At 43.6% G+C, this 19038-nt stretch overlaps 1 protein-coding gene across 1 annotated transcript in view; it reads right to left on the bottom strand.

Annotated features, from left to right (window-relative positions):
• The window catches only part of CACNA1I (calcium voltage-gated channel subunit alpha1 I), a 149380-nt gene that overhangs the window by 56482 nt on the left and 73860 nt on the right, over positions 1 to 19038 (bottom strand). Inside the window, exon 4 of the mRNA XM_041481493.1 lies at positions 9760 to 9857. Coding sequence (XP_041337427.1) covers positions 9760 to 9857 — 98 coding nt within the window. The remainder of the gene's footprint in view (positions 1 to 9759; positions 9858 to 19038) is intronic.

Below are 19038 nucleotides of genomic sequence, written 5' to 3'. Positions count from 1 at the left end.
CTCAGGAGCACTGGTCAGCTCCTCACCAAATCCCCACTCTTGCCATACTGACAAGCAAAGCCTTTTAGCATCCCTGACTGGCTCAGGCACCTCATCCTACACAGCCTGTTGATGACATAACCTCAAATTATCTTTGTCACTCCCCAGTGTAACCACAGGAGAGATCAAAACATGACATTTCCAGCACTTACAAAGCTTCAACCAGTACAGAGAGCTGTTGTTCATTTTTTCAGTAGCATGGGCATACCAATCCTCATCTTCATACAATGACTTCCCTTAGAATACTCAAACATTAAGTGCCCCTAGTCCTTACCTTCAAGGCACTTCTCAGCTTAAACCTGAGGTAGCCAAAAGAGAGACAAACTCCAGAAAAATACTTGTTGGCCAGAGCCTCACCCTGCTGGAACAGAGCTTTCCAGACTAGGTTTAGAGTACACTCATATAAGAAGAAAAAAAATCTCTTTAAGCTTGCTCCACAGCTCTAGAAGCAATTCCCTTGGGATCCAGGGACTAACACAGACCTCACCTCTTTGCAGTCAGAGAGGAAGACACGGACCAAGTCAGGTCATGAGCATGAAAAAGGAAAGTAAGAAGGGAAGAAAAATGCACCACCTAAAACACTTCCCAATAGATATTCAGCTAAAACAACCACTGAAAAGAGAGCACAAATGAAACCAGAGATAAGCTCTTTTCCTTGGAGGGGCAGAGGAGCAAATAAGCACACAGGCACTGCAGAGCCACAGTGCTCAGCAGGCTGCCAAAGGGGGCTCAGGTGGCGCTGCCAGGGGATGTGAAGAAGCAAGCTCAGAAATGAAGCCTCGTAATTGCAGACCTGACCCCACGGTTGCAGAGGCCTCAAGAAAGAGAGCAGAGCAAAATCCAGAGCATTTACCTTGACACCTAAAAGCTGACACTTCTGGGAAAAGAGTCCAAGCTTTTCTGTCAGCCAAAAAGAAGGAGAGACCCAAGCTCTGCAGCAGGCTGCATCTTATGATGGATGCTGTAAGTCCAGCTAAGGTTCACAGAAAACAACCAAAAACTCTTCCTCCACAGGCAGTCACATTCAGCACATGCCGTCACAGCAAGGTTGGTAGCCACATAATCCGTGACATGAGCAGAAATGCATACAGGCAAAGGTCCCAGTCAGCAGCCCCCTGCTTCACTGTCTTGCCATTATCCCCTTGCAAGCTTTGGACTGTTAAGCAACCTTGTCTTGGAAAGTGATGACAGGTGTCAGATTATTTCTTAGAGAGGTGTCTCTCTGGGGGATTACTGTCATTCTGTTCTTTTTTGTAATACTGAACATCTAATAAGCAACACCTACTACCACCTGCTACAGTAGTTCATTCACTGATCATCTCATTTTTTCCCCCCATTTATCACTGCAGTGATGACTGCATTCACTTTCAGCGAAGAGTCTATTAAAAACATACAGTGCCAGTTTTTCTTTCAGAATTGCAGGAGCCACCTAACACCAGGGCCAAAAGTCAAGTCCATTGCTGTGGCTGCGAGCCACTTGCCTCCATTCTGTAAATATCCTTAAGCTCTTTACACATATCTAGTGCTAAGTGGGACAGAATAATGCAAAATATTATGTAAAACAGCATTAATGCAACTTCTGGGTAAGATTTAACAGGGCTAATTTCCTCTTGCTGTCACTAGCATGAATCATGTTTCTTTCTACTGCAGGCAATGACACGACATTACGTGAAATGAGTGTGAACAGGAGAATCGGTCCCAAAGTACACAAAGATAGAGAAATTTAAGGTTATGATTGTAAATTGCCTTGCCCACACACACAAAGTTTAATTTGCATTAGTGTGATATGACAGTATCATTCACCCCATAATACACTGTCATTATTGCTCACATTTCCATGGTATCCATTGCTTGATAGGTCCCATGGGACAGATTTTGCAAAACAGCTCAGCTCCCGTTTAGGCAGCAAAATACATGGCTGGGCTTTCGTGATTGCTGTGTACACTGGAGGCTGAGCTTGTTTGAACAGGCAGCAGAATTGTCACAATGGGAGCTGAGAGGTACTAAGCATTTTTTAAAATTCTGGCTCTGCAGGTTCCCCTACAGGAGAAGGGAGAAATAAGGATTCCATCAAAGGTCTTTCTGTGACTGGTTTCTGTAATGTTTTGGTTTGGTTTTTTCCAGGCTTGCTTTACTTTCAGTAACACAAATTCTGAAGTGTTGTTTTACAGACTCTTGTGATTTTTATCATCAGTCTTTGGATGCATGGCAGAAACCTTCAGGTGGGAAATCTTGCTATGACTTGAAAATCTCAGATTACAGCCAAAAAAAAAAAAAAAAAAAAAAAAAAAGAGAGAAGTTTTTATTCCCCACTACTATGGGTGGAAAAAAAAGATATGACTCACAGGTACAAAGGTCTGAAAGCCATGGGAAAAATAAACTATTGTAATCTGTGATTGTTTTTCATTTTTCAAATCTCATGCCTTTAAAGCCGTCTGAAAAACCTACAAGCCCACAATTAGTGACTTTTGAATACTTGCTAATAATCCTGAAATGAAGTGGACTGGTTCAGAGAAGGAAATATTACTCTTTCCCATGATCTGTGACCACAAAAAATAGAAAATAATCAATGTATCAAACAAAATAAAGCATTTTCAAGTCTCTATTTCCTGCATTTCAGTGTTTCCCAGCTCCTTGCCATGATGCATTAACATTAGCATTAACAAGGGATTATAATTTTCATTATGTTTTGGGGGTTTTCTCCAAAATTTACTTTGATTACCCAGTTAAACATCTGGCAATACACTGCACACTTGTAATCCACATGAAAAACAGCACTGAGATCAGACAAGAAGTAAATAAAATTGGAGCCTGTCTTCAGTGACTGAAGACTTAAATTAAGTACAGGAAAAATTGTTTACTGTGAGTTGTGAGGCACTGGAACATCCAGAGAAATGGTGAATGCCTCATCCTTGGAAGTGTTCAAGGCCAGGCTGCATGGGGCTCTGAGGAGCCTCCTCTAGTGGAAGGTGTCCCTGCCCACAGCTGGGGGGTTGGGATGAGATGATCTTTAAGGTCCTTTCCATCCCAAAGCACTCCAGGCTTCTATGAGGGCTTCCTCCAGCACTACAAAATGTGGGTCTGGTTACAGACCAGTTGGTTTGTTAACAAGCTGCATTGATTTGCAAACCCATCCAGGATATTTGTGAGTCAACAGATCTTCTTTATGTTGTCCTTGCCTTTGTATCAGTTTTGATTTCCTCCCTGCCACTTCTCTGCATTATCCTACACACAGAGGTGCATCAGGCCTCTGTCTGCTGTGCCTGGCAAACCCTACCACTTGCCTCCTGTGCATTTCTCTTTCTAGCTCCCCTTTTTCTCTCTTCTGGTCTCTATTGATCTTCATTCTGCTGTGCTCCCCTTCACACGATTTCCCTTTATCCTGGACATGGCCATCTAATTTAGGGCTTGACTAGATAAAGACACTTGATAAAGAGCTGCACATACAGGATAGTGCAGCTCTGAGTACAATTCCATCTCTGATCTGTCCCCCACAGGAAGCTGGCAGCTTCACCTTTAAATACATTTCAGTCACACAGCCTGATCAGGGAGTAAACAGGGCTTTGTGACCTCTTAACTTTTTCGTATGGGTGCTGCCAGAGAACATCACTGCTGTGCCCTTAGTAACCTGCTCAGGCTGTGTGTGGATAAATCTCTGTGCATACACATTAGCACGTGGTTGAGAGTGTGGTTTGTTTGTCACTGAGGTGTGATAATAAGTATTTACAGAGCACCTCATACAAAGAACTGTGAGTTGGCTAAGTTTAAATATTTGGAAAAATCAACAGTATCTGAGTTTCAGCTATTGCTTCACAAATAAATCTGAGTGGGGGAAAAAATGTACTTCCAAAAGAGTCATTTGGAAGAGTACACTTTTGAAAGGGGATCAGTTTTGGAAGGGAAGAAGCAAGTCCTCTTGCAAAAACACTGAAGCATCTGAAGCAAAGACCCCAGGGGGGGCACTTAGAAGAGGAATTTCATAATCCGTTTGCATTTCCAACTGCTAGGGCAGGACTGTGCCTGTCAAATGTGCTTGGTTTTTGTCTGATCTAGCTGTAAATGAGACTGTTTTACAGCCTCATATATCTCAGTCAGAAGCTCATTTCACACACGCTCATCAGTGAAATTAGTTCTTCAAAAACACATTTAGAGAAGTAAATGTCATCACTTTTCCCCCATGCCAAGTGCGGGGTTCGTAGCCAGCTTACTCTGATTTCGGCACTGCTACAGTGCCAAGCACAGGTACCTTGGTGTGGAATACAGATTTAAAGCAGGCATTTGCAGGTTAAACATCTGCTTTTCCCATTTCAGTACTCAGATGGTTCAGATTATTTTTATTTTGGGGCTTTGGTCTAGTGAGAGGAGTGCAGAGCTAGGAGTTAGGAGATGTCAGTTGTATTCCTGAGTCTGCTGGTGACACTCACTGGGTCCCACTAACCTGGTGTGAAACATAAGAAAGACTAAAAATAACAAGCCATGGTTTATATCTTTGAGATCCATAGAGGAAAAGGAGAGAACTCCAGTCTGTTTGGACCCATGGAGCTACTATAATTACAATCATTAAAAAAGAAAAATGGAACTAGATCAAGATTTTTTACACACAGCACTTGTACTAGGAAAAAAACCTGCTATTTGATCAAAATAAAAACACTGCAGTAGTCATTAAAACATTTAGCAAAAAGAAAAGGAGGACAAGAAGAGAGGAAAGCATTCTTATACTAGAATGGTATGATTAAGGATTTCTGATTTTTTAGACTTTTCTGTCAGGACTCAGTATAGGAAAAAATATTAAATGGAAAAAACCATCTAAAATTAGGCAGCATAAAGCTATTAAAAAGGATGGGAATAGATTATTTTTGTTCTGACTGAAAAAAACCACATATAGAAAAAGCAGAACTTTCCACAAATCTGAAATTTTATTTCCTGCACATGAAATAATAAGAATATAATGTTATTTTTCTAATGCCTATAACTCCACATAAATACTATTGTATTTACAGACAGAGTTTTAGCACATATGTATACTTTCTACTCTGTAAAGTTGCTTTGCAACAGATTCCTCCACTTGCATACAGTGCACCCAGCTGAAGAAATCTGCTTCCAAATGATGAATCAGCTACTAAATTGTAAGTGGAAACTGGAAGACATCACACATAATGCAAGGGCTCTTCTTTGCATAAGGCCAATGTGACAAGAAAGAGTAAAATGAAGAAACATTTCCTTCTTCAATGTCAAAAAAACTTAATAAAAGAAGAGCACAAAATTCAAATTATCAGAAATGATCACAGATTCACTGCTCAAAAGCAGGCAAAAATAAAACAAAACCAGCCTCCCCCCCAAACCTAGTGCCTTGCCTTGAGAAGAAGCAACAAATAAAGAGCCAGCACAAAGGGCAATATTTCACCCAGCAACCTGCAACACAATCACAAAAGGATAACAACAAATGGATGTGGAATTTCACCCCAAGACCAGGACACAGACATGGCCAGAGCAGAAGGCAGCTACCTCTGACAGAGACCTGGAGGGTATTTTTTTACTCTTTACACTGATTCAGTGACTTGCAGGGCTGGTCACACCAACTCATTGCCATGGAATTGAATCCTGTGGCAAGAGGACCAGACCAATCTCTGATTTTTCATTTCCTGCATTTTCAAACATGACCCCAAAAGGCAGAGTTCCTGGGGTTGTAGTCAGGAACGCCAGAATAAGAGGGACTGTTAATGAAGGTGTGATACCTATTACAAGACCAGGGTGCTTCATGTTTTCTCTAGCATGCTCCACACATGGCATGAGAATGGAGGAATGATCAGGCAGGGCAGAGCCCCAGACTGCTTCAGACAGGAAACCTGAAATGGTCAGTAGCACATCCTGCTGAGGAGTGTAAGAAATGCAGTCAATTGCTGATCACTGGTAGCTAAAGATCAGCTCTAGCTCCAAAGGAGGCTTGAAATCCAGAAGTGTCTCCATGTGAGTCCTCACGCAATGGTTTAATTTAGAAGGGACATTGAAGATCATCTACCTCCAACCTCCCTGCCATGGACAAGAACACCTTCCACCAGTCCAGTCCCCCAAAGCCCCATTCAAACTGACCTTGAAGACTTCCAAGGATGGGAAAATCCTATTGGAAAATCCCATTTTACTTCCTTTACTTGCACAGTGCCACTTCCTGTGGCAGCAAGTTTTACAGCCTAACTACAAACTGGGTAGAAACTGTCATTCTCAATGGACATTTACCACCTTTTGGTTACACTGGTTGTCCCTTTCTTCTTCTGTCATGATTCAGAGAGGCTTTACATCCTTACATGCATCCTTTGTACCATAGATAATGAGTAAATATAATTTGACAGCTCTTTGTGGGATATTGTTTCAAAGCCTCAGGAGTGTCACTGTGAGGAAGGGCTTTCAGTAGTTTCATGTTGCAAATGAGCACACATAAGCAGAAGTTAGACACATCCAATTTGGGAATTTGGGCATTTAAGCTTCAGCCTTGCCCACCTGCTAAGAATATAAAATAAATTTAACATTTTCCTCTGCCATGTTGCTACTGTTTCCTTAGAAATTCCTTCTGAGTTTCCTCTCTTCTAATTTTCTGTTATTGCCTTTTTCCTTCATGTAGTACAAAATTTCTATCCAACTTCTCCAGAAATTTCTCATGTAAGTATGTGGACCTTTCAAATACTGGCAGATTAGTAGAGTTCTTTGGGCACTAAATAATCTGCCTGACAGATCACTTGAGCACTCTTCCACTCATATTCTAATCAGTCAGGTTCCTAATAATTTTATCCATTCTCCTGATAATAAACTGCCATTATTCAGTCCACACAGCCAGACTCCCGTGTGGAAGTCAGTCCCTACCTGGAAGGGACCATGCTGAAGCCTTTGAAATGCCCAAGGTGAAGTCTGAGCCCCCCTGTCCCACCACAGCCTTTTGAACTTGGCTGAATATCAGCCTTTGGAATTAAATACCCCCACTCCTTGCCTGTCCCCAGACATCTCACACTCACAGCCACGACCTCAATCTCCCTCTGCCTCCTGCTGTCCTATTTCCCACTTTCCTTGGTAGCACTTTCAGCACCTGCAGCTTGGTATCATCAGTACATCACACTAATAGACTTTCCTCTTGCTTCAGATTAGTAATGAAGAACTTTAAAAAGACATTAAAAAAAGATTTGTGGCTAAAGGTCCCATTAATTATGTTTGTTGTAGCCCACTAGGCACCTTCTTCTAATGCAGCTCATTCCCATTTATCACAAACCTTTGTTTACAGCCTCTTTGCTAGTTTTCAGCCCTCAAGTCAATGCTTCCTCTCCCAGGGAATCCAGTTTCTTTTTTTTTTTTTTTTTTTTTTTTTGTTTGTTTTAATTAATGGCAGGATGTCTTTCTTCCAAAACACTCTCTGCATATAACCACATATTTATGTAGCAAGAAAAATAAACATAAACGTTTAACCACAGAGTGGAAATTAAAACAGCATCAATTTCATACAGGTACAGTTCTATACTGATGAAAAGAGCAAACAGGCAGTGTCAGGACAGGGACAGCCAGGAAAAATTCAATGGCATCTGCTCTGCAAAGGTCAGGAAAGATGATGGAAAGCACCTCCGGTGCCTCTGCATGGATGGAGCAGGTCAGTTTTGACGTGTCTCACACTGTTCCTCCCTGGGGCATCTCTGGCTGTTCCAGGAGATAAATAGGACTAATAGAAAGCCTTAAGTTTCTGCCAGGCAAACTCTCTTCCTGGCAGAAGAAGATTTAATTGCTTTGTCCAGCAATTAAAATGGCAGACACCTGTAAGAGTTAATTGGATGTCATTCCAGATGTTTCCATTTGCCTCCAAGGTTAAGTCTACCCTGATAACAGGGATCAGTCTCTCCAAGCAGCCTTTGAGCACAAACTCATGGCATGCCTGATGAACTGGAGAGGAAAGGAGGCTGCACAACGTGAGGATGGTGCTGCTCTCCCATAGCTGCCCATATCTTCCTGGAAGGGGCGAGTCTGCCATGCACAGCCTCCAGGCCACCCCCTCACAGAAAGGTGATGCCTTAAGTTTTAGCTTTCATACTTTCTACCTTCTGCACTGACTTAGTGTGTAACTCTGAACTTCGTATAAAGTGTTAGCAAGTTCTCTTCCCAGGGCAGTCAGACAAAGCAATCCTTTTCCAGCCTGGGAACCAAGGACACTGTTGCAGCTTCAGGCCCAAAAAGTGTAAACAACAGCAAACTGAGGAGAGCAGTCTGGGAGGATGGGACTTCATAACCTGAAGCTGTAATTGGAAAATTAACCCCAATATGTAAATGGACCAAAACTTATAAAAGTGTGAAAACTCGTGACTGGGTGTCCATCTTGGGTGGAGCCACGGCCGGGCTCTTGTACTGCCCAAGGAGTATCCTTTGAAGGCCTTTTAATAAATACCTACTTTGTTCCTTTAACACCATCTAGCCTCTGTTCTAGGTAGCCTCTCAAGGCATCAACCCCAGGATCAGGGCTGGTTCCCAGTCCTCTCCTCTCTGAAGAAGGGCCAGAGAGAGTGAGACAGACTGGGGGGTTGTTTTCCTGACCATGAATAGCCAAAAGCATCTCCTGAACCTCATCTTTATCATCCCATGATGGACCTGTCACATTCCTGGCTGTTCCCTCAGGGCCCCAACCAGTGGCTCTTTTGTCTGGTCCCCTTCTGCCATGCTGGGCACACAGGACTGTGCCTCAGTTTTTCTTTTAAACCTTTCAGCACCTTCTGTTCAAGGCTATTGCTCAAAGATAAAAGTACATCCAGGAAGAGGGACAAGATCCTCTTATAGAAAGGCTTTGCATGAAGCCAGAGCCTCTGAAATCCACCTCCACTGCATGTTCAAGAAATAGGTGACCTCATGAAAATTATTTTGGCACACGGGAAAACACATGATGCAGATTAGGAGGTCAACTGTGCAAACTTTCTCAGGTCTGGAAAAGAAAAAGGAGCATCTGAGTTTGAGAGGATTAGGAGAGCTCTGGCAAGGTCCTAGCCACTGCAGACAGCCTAATCAGGGAGATTATGGAGAGCAGCAAAGAGACTTCCTGCCATTCTGTAAGACTGAAAAAGTTGCAGAAGAAATGCCTAAAGTCTCCCAGGGCTGACACATCTGGGCTGGGCACAGCCCTGGCAGCCCCAGGCCTGGCTCATACACACACAGCAGCTCACAAAGGGGATAGCTGGCAGAAAAGAGAGAACACAAAGCACAAGGTGAGGAGGAAAAAAAAAAATTAGTTGGTGCTACATGCCCCTAACCTGTAATGCACAAAAATTTTTCAGATGAGAGGATCTGGAAGATCTTGTGAAAGCCTGAGCAAACTAATTCTCCCTGATTCCTGAAGCTCATCCTTCTCCCGACCTCACACACAGGCCTTTTTGAGGCTACAGACATCATTAAACCTGTGATGTCTTTCAGTAAGAGAAAGAAAAAACCCTTCCATTTACTGCTTATGGTTCACCTTCGGTTCCTGAAGTTCCATCAACACGGCCATGCACAAGGGATAACCAGGGCAGATATGCTGGGAGACTGTTATTTTCCTGCCCATCCAACAACACCTCTGGGCCCTGGGATGAGAAAAAGCCTGCACACCCCCCACAGAAGCCCCTATTCACTGTGTACCTGCTGGGACACCTCCAGCACAGGTAGCCTTACTGATCATGTCCTCCCCACAAGCGGAGCTGAGAGGGGTGAGAGGGAAGCGCGACTTACTGGGCACGCGGTTGATTGCTTTCAGGGGCCTCAGGACACGGACAGTACGGATTGCAGACAAGTTAATGTTTTGGAGATCCAGGGAGTACTCCACCATCCTGCAGGAGGGGAAAGAGAGGGGGAGAGACAGAGAAAAAAAGAGAGAAAAAGAAAGTTTAAAAGAATCCAGAATTTTTGCTTGAACCTCAGGTTTATCATTTCTTCATTGAAGAGTTTCTGGAAGTTATGGGGATGAAGCCTGAGCTTCATCCTGGCACGCCTGGCCAGGGCAGATGTGTGGGGTGGTTGCTGCACACAAGGCCAGCAGGACAGGAGCCATGTGGCCAGTTTTGTTGGGAGTTACCTGCAGCACAGAGGGGTGCTCCCTGTGTTCCCCTCATCTCCCACTGCAGGGTGTGTCTCGGGAGGCAGCTTCAGCTAAACCTGCTTTATCTCACACAGAAATAAACCCTCTCACTTAAAGCACTAACTGCTTTCATTAGGTGGAAAGACTTCCCCCGTGGCTGTGAATCACTCCTTTTTGACACCAACCAAAAGGAGAAAAGCCTAATTTTAGGACATATGCTAGACCTTAGCTCTCCTAACCCAACAATGTGCTGTAAATAACCTCAAAGTGCAAAGAGGTGTGACTCATGCATTGGCTTCGCTGCAAGAGCAGCAGGTGCAGGTGACAGAAAGTGACCTGGCCCAGCAATCCTTAGCCCACGTTCTCTCCTCGCCCACTATGGCAAATGTCCTGTCTCTTTAAAAGCATGGCGGGAAATTATTATTTTGAGAATTTGATAATTGTTATGATATAATGATATCATGATAATCATGGCCAGAAATTTCCACCTGAGGACCTCAAATAATTTTTCAGGAACATGTTTTCATGAACAGAGATGCATGAGGCCCCCAGGAAGGCATGGGCCGTTGTCACCAGCTTGCCTTGGGTAACTCTGGTCTGCACATGGGATCAAGAGGGTGACAAAGTTGGCAGGTGAAATAGCAGCAGAGTCAGGACAGGAACTGCTTCTACTGAATCTCTTCTCAGACATGAATAACGTAATTACAAAAAGTTCCCTTTTCCTTGGCCTTTTAACCAAACTCAGGAGACAGGAAGAGATTGGGGGGACAGTCTTTTATAACTGCACCCTTTCTCAGAGCAAAAACATGATTTATACAGAAATTTATACACAAGTCAGCCAAAATTTATACACCAAGTCAGCCAAAAGTTTACCCAAATTCCCCTGACCAGGAATCACTGAGAATTAAATGAGAGCTAAAGCGAGAGGGAAATGGGGTACAGCCAGTCTGTAAAAAATAATCAGGGAGAGGCATTGAGTGAAATGGAGCAGTGGACTGATCCTTCTACAGATTACCCTCCATTCAAGAGGACCTTGAAGAGCTAATGCCTGGTTATCTGTCTACACCTTTCACAAAGGGGACTTGTCAGAGTGACAGATTTTCAAACACGATGGGGTAAACCTGTCGAAGTGTTGTGATTATCCTCTCTCATGCTCTCTTTCTTTCTCTCCCTCATTCCTTTCAGTCTGTTCTCTCCTGCACTTTTAGGGTAATTGCATGAAATAATTCTTCCTCTGAAATGCAGTGGCATTCATTTACCTCCCTGGAGCTGTCAGTTCCACGTATACCAAGTGCAGAAGGAGAGACAAGGGATTTCATGCAGATAATCAAAATATTCCCACGCCCAAAAAAAGCCCCGACCCCAAACCAAGCAGAAATGTTCAACCAGCCTACAGAAAGAATTAGTGATAGACAGAGGCTTAGGATGCAGCCAGATGGAATTGGAAAGCAGGTACTAAAGGAGGAGGAACACACAGAGATAAAAACGCGTGGAGATGACAACAGGACATCCCTGCGTGGTGCAAAGGCACACAGTGAAAGGGCCTTGAGTAAGCACTGACCAACCTTGCTCCAAATAAAGCAAGATTGTCTCATCAGCACGTTGTTGCTTTAGAATTAGACACACCTGCTGAAACTTTGGAATTACAGTTACAGGCAAAGCACACTGCAGAGCTGTACTGCTCCCAGGACATGAGCTAGCAGCTCTTCACAGAGAGCTGACACACAGAAGCAGCTTCCTGGCTGAAGGAACCCCCAAGTTGCAGTCTGGTGTGGGGTATGTATATGCACAGAAACATGAAGGCCTCAAGCTTGGTGAAGTCGCACTGAACTTCCTTTCCTCTCCCCTAAAAACACTTATCTCCTAAGAGAACTGGGTTGCCTCTGAGGGGAAAAAAAAGAAAAAAAAAATTTGAGCAGTAGCAGAACAACCTGAAACAAGAGTCAAATGCCAAGTAAGCTGTTGGCCCAAAATATGTCTAATTTCAGAAAGTATTTTTTTCTGAACTGCGAAGAGCCAAATGAGAAGTCCTGAATAATACTCAGAGAAACCGAGTGCAGGGGAAAAGCACAGAGCTAGGGGTGACATGAAATGGAGGTGACATCTTCTCTTGGCCTTAACCATGCAAAATTAATATAAAAATGTTTTCAAACCATTTGGGTTTTGTCCTCTTGTGGCTACAGCATGTGAGTAACCGTAACCCTGAACATCACTGCCTTCTCCTAGCTGGAATGAGCCTGCCCCTATATAGTACAGTTCCTGTGTCACTAGAAAATTATCAGTCATCAAGTAGTGACTGTGAGTCCTTTCAGCACAAGACAAATGCTGCCTTAACTCAACCCTGTGGTTCAGACAGCAGCAAGCCAGGCTCCTGCAGCCCTCAGTGGCCAGAGTCACAGATTTACTGCCATTGTGTTCCAGTGTAGCCAGATAAAAAAGCTGAACAGACAATCACACTGCCAGGGAAAACAGCAGGCTGTTCCCAAGGATGGGTTAGAAAAGGGCAAACAGTGAATCTTTTAGAAAGCAACTTGTAACAAAAATGAACTCAGCCCTAGGAGGCTCCAGCTCGATTAACAGACCCCTTCTGCCTACAGTTCTTCCTGAGGCCTCCTGGTCTTGGCTGTAATAGCAGAGAAATCCAGGATGCCTAAATCCCTGCAGATGAGATATACTATTGTAGTCATGCAGATTGTATCCAAACAACTTCGATGCAATTCCAGTGTAATTTTGCATTAGGACTGCTCATTTTTGCCTTTTTGTTTCTAGTGATCACTTCAGCATCAGCTTATGTTCATTCCTCTCTTTGTGCAATGGTAGCTTGCCCACACAATGCAGGTGACCAAGGTGCCGTGAAACTCCACTGATTATCAAAACCCCACCCATCTTCTGTGCAGGCAAAACTGATAAAATCCAAATGTTGCCTCCATTCTCTAATGAAATAGGATCTCTAAGTGACTCTGCTGGAGTCTCCAGGCATCTGCAGCATTTCAGGTGTTGCTAGCCCAGCTCTTCTTGTTATTATCATTCTCCAGCCAGCCCTGGAAACCCTGGACACTTAACTAGGTTTGGGCTGAACCCCATCTCCTAATGCCATACGTGGGGGTGACATCAGGTTGACACAGAGTCAAAGGGATTCATTGCAAGCAGTGATCAGACAGAAGCTGCCAGCAGGTTGATTTCAGGAGGTTCAAGGTCTAGAGACCTTGTGGTGGTGGGTCAGGTGTACTGTGCTCTTGTTAAGCTGGGTTTTGGATCCTTATCACATCAGCAACCTGGAGAACCCTGCGTAAGACTGTGCTGGGTGTGAGTCCTTCCCCTCTGTCATGAGGGAACAGGGTGATATGCATCTCTTCTGAGGGAAACAGCAGCTCATTTCTGGCATCACTGAACTATTTTCTGGCCTCTTGTGTGAATGAGTGAATAGAAGGACAGGTTCAGAAGCTTAAACTATGCTAAATAAGACAAACTTCTCATCTGTGATGGAATTTGAGCGCTGAGCTGTCATGGTAATTGAATATTTACAGTAATTCTTCTTCCCTTGCTAGAGGTTTTCTTTTTCAAAACCTTCCACATGAAACTCTTGTGGAAGGAGAGGGGATTGGCACAGGCAGTGTCCTCACACCACACAGCTCAAGACTGATGCATGTTGGGAATGTTGTCAGGGTGAGAAAAGGGACAGGGGCACTGCCTGCATGCATGGGGCTCATCCTGCAGAAGCAGGGGGATGCCTGGCAGGGAACATATTTCTGCTTGAGCTCTGCCTCCCTCCCCCCTCTCAAGGCATCCCACCTGCTGCCTGCCTCTTTACATCCCTCTGACGCATGCCTGCCTGCAACATTTCCACCTCTCATTTCAATCTTTCTTCTTAATCCCCACTTTTTCCATTTGCCCCTTGACTTTCCTCCGTATTTTTCCATTTAGGTAAATCTGCTCAGCTGAACACACAAAGGACCTGGAGTTAAACAGAGGAACTGCAGGGGAACAAGTGAGCAATTTGTTAGCACGCTGACCCTGTCCAGAATGTGCCTGGTCTGTGTCCCTCTGTCCCGTGTCACGCCGCTGGAGCAGACAGCGAGCACACAGGGACACGGGGGCATGGAAACCCTCAATGCTTGAGGCCTCAACAACACCAGGACGGCTTCATCAGCTGCAGCTTGGCACTTCTTTGGTCCTGTGCACCTGTGAGCTCCAGAGCGGGCCTGGATCTGCCTTGGCACTCAGGAGGAGCAGCACTTGCTGTCCAGCAGCAGGAATGCAGGGCCAGCGTGCTCTGTGCCAGGCACGGGAGAGCAGACTGACCAGCAGGAGGGAGAATAAAGCTAAGCCTATCTAAAATAGACATAGTGACAATACAAAAGCCACCTAAGGAGTCCAGAAAATTCAGACTTTGTTTGCTGCACGTGTGATCCAAGATAAAATACTTAAGCAATGCCTGGCTAGCTGCTACCTAGCAGTCCCATTCAATGAAATCCATTAGTAAAGCAGTTCAAACATTACCATTTACCTCTTCATATTTACATCTCTTTATACCTTTATTAAACACTTATTAACTTTCCTAATGTTGGCTCCTGAACTTCTGTTTACTGAAAATTAGCAGCCAAGAAATGATATTTAAAACCTATTCTGAAATAATTCATGAAAAATACTGAGGCAGTATTTTTCTTATGACACAAAGCCAATATGTTTTTGTCAAATTCAAAAGCTGCCTAATTCCCCTTCTCTGATAGAAGTTTTCAATTGAAATCTAATTAACTGCAGACTAATCAATTCATGTTTTTGTCAAATAAATTTAGGTTTGGCACTGAAGCCAAAAACTTCATGGCTGTGACTTTCTAGCTGTAATTTCAGACTTGCTATGGGTCTCTATGGGAAATGAAGCTTTTTCTGCCTGTGAACTTCCATTTGATACCTACATCTATGAGCACCTGATATGACCAGGGCAGAAGACTTTGATTGGTCCCTGCTCTGAATTCCTTCAGCTTCTCAGCTGTCTGAGGGGTCAAAGACTGGTGTGTACCTATACCATGGCTAGATGGGATTTAATCAATGTCTTCTATGTACAGGAAGACATTTCTGTCCTTGGCTCCTTGATCTGGCAATCACATTTTGCAAATTGGAATTTCTACCACTTTGAAGATCTAGAACATAGGAGTCCATAGGAAAAACATAAGACCATCAGTTTTCCCTGACTGAAATTTTATTCAGGTATCTATGCCAAAGGCTGGAGCTATCTCTCCATTTACTAAAATGTCTAGCCCCTGACACATGAGCTCAAATCTTCCACCTGGAGTTTGTGGCATGGTGGGAGACTGATTTACCCCTAAATTCTTCCACTTCAGTCATACATACCAGGACGAGAAGGTGGTCTCACTGCCTCTGCTCTGGCTTCAAAGACTGTGGCTACAGTACAAAGGAGCAAAGCTGGAATTTGCACTGGACAATGAACTCCAGTGGTCCCATATCTCCCCTCTTACATTATTGATCCACCCTAGGGGAAGGAAAGTAAAAAAAGGCACATGCATCACTAGATCCACACAGCCCTGGTCCTCTGTGGCCAGAGGTGTAGCCATGGGCAGGGAACATGGAGAACAGGGCTGGCCAGGCTGCCCGAGACTCCATCAGCTGAATCTGTGCTGTGGAAAGGAAAAGCAGGCAGTAAATCCACTTACTGGGGTCCACAACTGCCTGGATAGTGGGGACCACCAGCAATGAGGCAGGAGGAAGAGTGGCAGGAAAAAGAGCACACAGATAAAGGTCTAGAGCATGGGGCACATGGGGCATTCAAGATTCCTCCTGTCACCCCTTGCTAAGGCTGGACATACCTGAGCTTGTACATGAAGAGAGCTGGAAGATGAATCTAATCTCTTGTAAATCCATCTGGACACATTAGAAGCAGGGCCAGGAGATTTTGGTGGGGCCTGACCAGACACTGGGCAAGAGTGAAGGGCTACTGCTTCCTCTCAGAGTCTGCAGCAACAGGATGCACACAAACCAGCTGATGCACACATGCTCCTTGCCAGACCAGCAGGGCTCCCAAGCCAGGACCTATTTTTTTAAGATTTCTGCCCTGTGCCCCCACCATTTTGATCTGTAACTGGAGCCACATGCTTATTTTCCCCAAAGGTCCAGCAGGCTATGGCAAAAATTAAAGACTCTTTCATTATTTGGACCCGATCTTTTGCCGTGTGGACATCGTGGTGCAGGAGGCATAGGGCTGCCAGGCAGATCCCAGCACCAACCCTCCTATCAGCTCTCTTGGGATAGATATATCTATATAGACATATCTATATAAATGTAGATACCTGAAGAACAAACTGCATTTGCACCCATTTTGCACAGTTTGGTGCCTCTGGGACCAGGCTTCAACATGCACCCTAAAGAGATGATCCAAAATCCTTTCAACATCTACCACAGAAAAAGTGGAATAACACAGTAGGCCTCCAAATTGCTCTGCAAAGCACAGTGTACTAAGCTAAGTAGTCCTGCTTATCTCTTTTAAATTTAGAGCTCATTATGCCGCAAAAAGACAACTCTCTGCTGACAGGAAAACTGAAACACAGAAGTAAAAAAAAAAACCAGCCTTGCTAGTAAAACAAGAAATGCAAAAATGACACTATTTTTCCCCATTTATAAAGTATAATAATAATAAAGAGTCTATAATTCTGTTAGCAAAAAGACATTTCCTCTGGGAGTTATAGATCAATTACTAATTACACAGTCAGCTCCTGAGCTGTGATGCTTTGTATTCTTAAAAAAATAACCTGCAACTCTCCCCCCTCCAATACAAAATATTCTTTTTACTTTTTTTTAATATTGCTGTGCAAGCAAAAGCCGCTGAAAGCTTCCAGAGCCTGTGAGACTGGTCCCTTGCTGCCTGGAATGTGATTATTTCACACCCTGGAACACTCAGATTTCTCTCCAAACTGTGTACTAAGAGAAAATGTCAGAGTTTCTTAATAGTTTCAGAGACATGATACGAAAAGACATAAGCAGGTTTTCACACTGTGATAAGAAAGCCAGAAGGACTCGCCAAGCTCAGATGACTGAATGCAAGTGATGGGGCCTCGCTTTTAAAAACCAAGAGTCAGAACACAGGCTGAGCTCTGTGTTTCACTGCTTAGGGGGAAAAAAAAAAAAAGGAAAAGAAAAAAGAATGCTTGCATTTTGGTCCTATAAGCCTGTTTGTTTTACCTTTTTTGGGGCTTTGTGTTTTGCTTTTTTTAAAGAAACCTAACATTCACATGGTAGGGAATTAGATTTCAGGAAGGCAAAAAATCAGAGGCAATAATTGAGAACTACCCGTTACGCAGGCAGGGTAGCGCTGCCTCCTTGTTTTGATTCTTCTCTGGTGTGATTCATTTCGTTTTGATGACTGCTTTCATTTCAATATGTTGCACATCTAGGGATAGCTTTACTGGGAGAAAGCAAATGAAATAATTAGTATCATTAAGGAGGGAAAAGCGAGTGCATGTTTGAGGGGAGGGCTGTGCTGCTGCTATTTCTACCTTTGGTTAAGATGCTATTTAGCCTGCTGCTTGCTGGTTTCCATCTTTTTCTGATCACTACTTGAAACACCTAATTGCTATATTTATTACAGTTTTCTTTGACTTGCCATAATTTTATAGAGACTTCTATTTGGCATCGAACATTAGCTAACTAGGATTTTCTGAGCATTCTGCTGTTTACCCTGCTGCTAATAAGTATTTAATGATCTCAGATTTTAAAGTCATAACTATGCAAATTCTGGCCAGGTCCCTGAAGGACTGCAGTTAATTAAAAGCAAAGAAAAAGCAGAAGATTGGCAACACTTCCCCATCTTGTGAGATTAAGGCCAGTTGGTGTGTTTCGGGCTAAGAGGCATCTTCCCAGTGTGGAAGGGCACCACGCAGTGATGGATTTGTTTCCTGGAAACAGGTGGACATTTCAGAATGGGGGGTTGGTACCTGACATCCTTCAGAGAGCTGCCAGTTCCCTTTACTAGGCTGAAATTTAGAGGGATGAATTTGGGGATATAAGTGCTTTCCATGTAAGGAAAAAGTTGATGTTCACAGTGGTGCTGCACATGTCTGAAAAGAGCTTGGATGGATGAATTTGGGAGGCATCATTACTCCAGGTTTTTTGAAAGTATCCCATATCTAGAGAATTATGGGGAACAGAACTCAAGGACAGTTGAGAAACTATCAGAAAGAAAACATAAAAGTAATATCTCAGTTAATAGAAATACTTTCCAGACTCCCAGTGTGGAAGCTGCATAAAGCACTCCTGAAGAAGCAACGAGCCAAAATGGACGCAGAGTGAGAAGATGTGTTCTGCTCAGCTTAAGGGGCTATCAGGCTTGTCTGAAAAGGGATCTTCAGCTGTGCAAAACCCTCTCCCCTAAGGCTGCATAACTACTCAGAAAGGAAAGGGTGCTTTGGAAAAGAAATAGAGCTCCAGGAGTGCTGCCATACTATAGGTGAAATTAAAAATCAAACATAGGAAGGCGCTCAGACTTCAAAGACAGAATTTACCCATGATGATGTGTTTAGAAACTAATTGTTTTTCTTATCAGGAGAGATATACCACACACTATAGGCTTGGATTTATATCCCTTTCTGAAGAAGTTGGACAACAAATATTCAGCTGAACTCACTGGTGGCCAACAGGCAAAAAGGTGATGGAGGAATCTGGTGACAAAGTGCTGGCTTGGCCAGCCACCTAGAGCAGGAGACTGGCAGAGAGCTGGGCTAATCCTGTGCAGAAATATTAACTAGCATTTAATTAGAAGAAAAATTAGGTTTTAGAGAACTGGAAGACCAGTCAGAAGATTAAATAAAAGACCAAAGGGGAAAGTGATAAAACTAGGAAAAGAGTTAATTCGTACAGAACCTCCATGTCAAGAACAAAACTAATCAAGGCACTAAAAGATGCAAAGAGGAGAAAAATAGTGT

The sequence above is a fragment of the Pyrgilauda ruficollis genome, unplaced genomic scaffold, assembly GCF_017590135.1.
Source record: "Pyrgilauda ruficollis isolate IOZ18807 unplaced genomic scaffold, ASM1759013v1 scaffold56, whole genome shotgun sequence".
Lineage (NCBI taxonomy): Eukaryota > Metazoa > Chordata > Aves > Passeriformes > Passeridae > Pyrgilauda > Pyrgilauda ruficollis.
This window is presented reverse-complemented; position numbering and strand designations above follow the sequence as displayed.